The sequence below is a fragment of the Austrofundulus limnaeus genome, unplaced genomic scaffold (genome assembly GCF_001266775.1).
Source record: "Austrofundulus limnaeus strain Quisiro unplaced genomic scaffold, Austrofundulus_limnaeus-1.0 Scaffold81, whole genome shotgun sequence".
NCBI classification, from domain to species: Eukaryota; Metazoa; Chordata; class Actinopteri; order Cyprinodontiformes; family Rivulidae; genus Austrofundulus; species Austrofundulus limnaeus.
In genome coordinates this window covers 7,677-9,529 of record NW_013952483.1, presented here as the reverse complement: position 1 = coordinate 9,529, position 1,853 = coordinate 7,677, and the positions used below count along the sequence as shown (strand labels likewise).

Here is a 1,853-nt window from a genome sequence, read left to right as displayed (position 1 = left end):
TTGTCTGTAGAAACAGGTGTAAAATGATGATGTAACACATGTAGCTCAGACAGTCTGACACAAAAACAACTATCTTCATTTCCAGCTGATCTTCCAGCAGGAACAGCAGCCTGACAACAGACCCTGGACCCTGGTCTCTACTAATGACAGATGTTCTGAGGAGGTCCACTGGGCCTGAGTCCTCCTGACCTGCTGACCTGATGGTTCAATCACCAGCAGGTAGAACCCGGTGGTTCTGTTAGCAGAGAAGGTCCAGCTGTTCTGGTTCTGGTTTGATAACTGATCAAATTAAACCTTCTCCTCCTTTCTTCATCTAACCTGCCAGAAGCTGAAGAGCCTGTAAACTGGTTTTACTACCATCTAAGGACTGGTTCCCTGTTCTGTTCATTCTGAGTGTCACACTTTACTTTACATACAAAGAGATTATTGTTAATGTTTAACTCAGAAAGTTCTGATTAGTAACCTTAATTTGTAAATAAAGTTAGTTTATTTCTTCAGTAAATAAATATCTTTTATGTTAGAAAACTGAGCTGACTGGAAATACAGTTTATTAACTGTGTTTCTCACTTTCACTGGAAGTTTTTATCTTTCATGAAAAACAACCAGTTTCTCCTCATTAAACCGTAAACAGACGTGTCTCTACACCTTTAAGGGTCAAAGGTCAGATATTTACCCACTGGTGGCGTCTGTCTCATCTGCTGCTTCATGTTCTTCATCCTCTGCTCTCTGATTGGCTGGATCCTGTGACGGACAGTCCTGATTGGCTGGATCCTGTGACGGACAGTCCTGATTGGCTGGATCCTGTGACGGACAGTCCTGATTGGCCGGTCTGAGTCCACATGTGGCCCAGCTGGACATGCGACAGAAGGTGGAGAACTCTGCAGGTCCAAGTCCTCTCTGCAGGAAGAAGTTCTGGCCCACGTAGTGGCGCCACTCACAGCGATGGTGGCAGCACAGAGCCACCACCAGGCCCAGCACTGGACTGGTACCTGGACCAGGTTCTGGCCTCAGTTCTGATGCTTTGAGGYGTTTTGGAGCTGGTTCTGGTTCCTCTCTGGCTTTGGGTGTTTCCAGTAAGCAGCGCAGGGCCAAGTCTGAGGACAGAACAGAACCAGAACTGGGTCTACGTTCAGATTAGAACCAGAACCGGGCCTACGGAGTAGAGCCACTGTTAAACCCTGAAGGTTTGGGTCTCTGACGTTGGTCTCAGAGATGGGTCAGGTGTGGTCAGGACTTCTTTGGTTCTGGTTCTGGTTCTGGACTGACTGAGTGTAATCAGAGGAGTCTTACCTGTTGCTGCTCCACACAGATGTTTGCCGACTCCGACCAAAGGAAGCTTCTTCTGCTGCAGCAGCTGGACCTTCCCTGGAAACAGAACCAGGTTTATAGCTTCAGGTGGACCCTGGACCAGCAGAACCTCCAAATGTTGGGTTCTTACCCAGGTCCAGGTGCTGAATGTCCACCTGAAGCCTCTGGAGCTCAGTTCTGGAGTCCTGATGCTTCCCGTCCACCTGGAACACAGAGGTCCAGACTGTGGATCCATCATTCTTCTGATGGGAGGACCAGTTTTTGGTCTTTGAGGGTTCAGGTTCTGGACTTTCTTTGTGTTGTTATTTCAGATATTTGTGATTCTGAAGTTCTCTAGACCCTGAAAACCTCAGTCTGAGGGTCCCTACCTTGAAGCGGGTACTGGAGCGCTCCACTAACAGCAGCTGTAGATCCTCCTGGGTCTTCAGGTCCTCCTGGGTCTTCAGGTCCTCCTGGGTCTTCAGGGCCTCCTGGGTCTTCAGGTCCTCCTGGGTCTTCAGGTCCTCCTGGGTCTTCAGGGCCTCCTGGGTCTTCAGGTCCTCCTG

The 1,853-nt window shown here is 49.1% G+C and overlaps 1 protein-coding gene across 3 annotated transcripts in view; it reads right to left on the bottom strand.

The window, feature by feature from the left end:
• The window catches only part of trmt13 (tRNA methyltransferase 13 homolog), a gene marked incomplete at its 5' end in the record, with an annotated part of 4,947 nt that overhangs the window by 2,051 nt on the left and 1,043 nt on the right, over nucleotides 1-1,853 (bottom strand). Inside the window, 5 exon segments of one of the 3 annotated variants that reach the window (XM_014011469.1) lie at nucleotides 674-786; nucleotides 817-1,094; nucleotides 1,291-1,365; nucleotides 1,439-1,511; nucleotides 1,677-1,853. In XM_014011469.1, coding sequence (XP_013866923.1) covers nucleotides 674-786; nucleotides 817-1,094; nucleotides 1,291-1,365; nucleotides 1,439-1,511; nucleotides 1,677-1,853 — 716 coding nt within the window. 3 annotated transcript variants of the gene reach the window in all.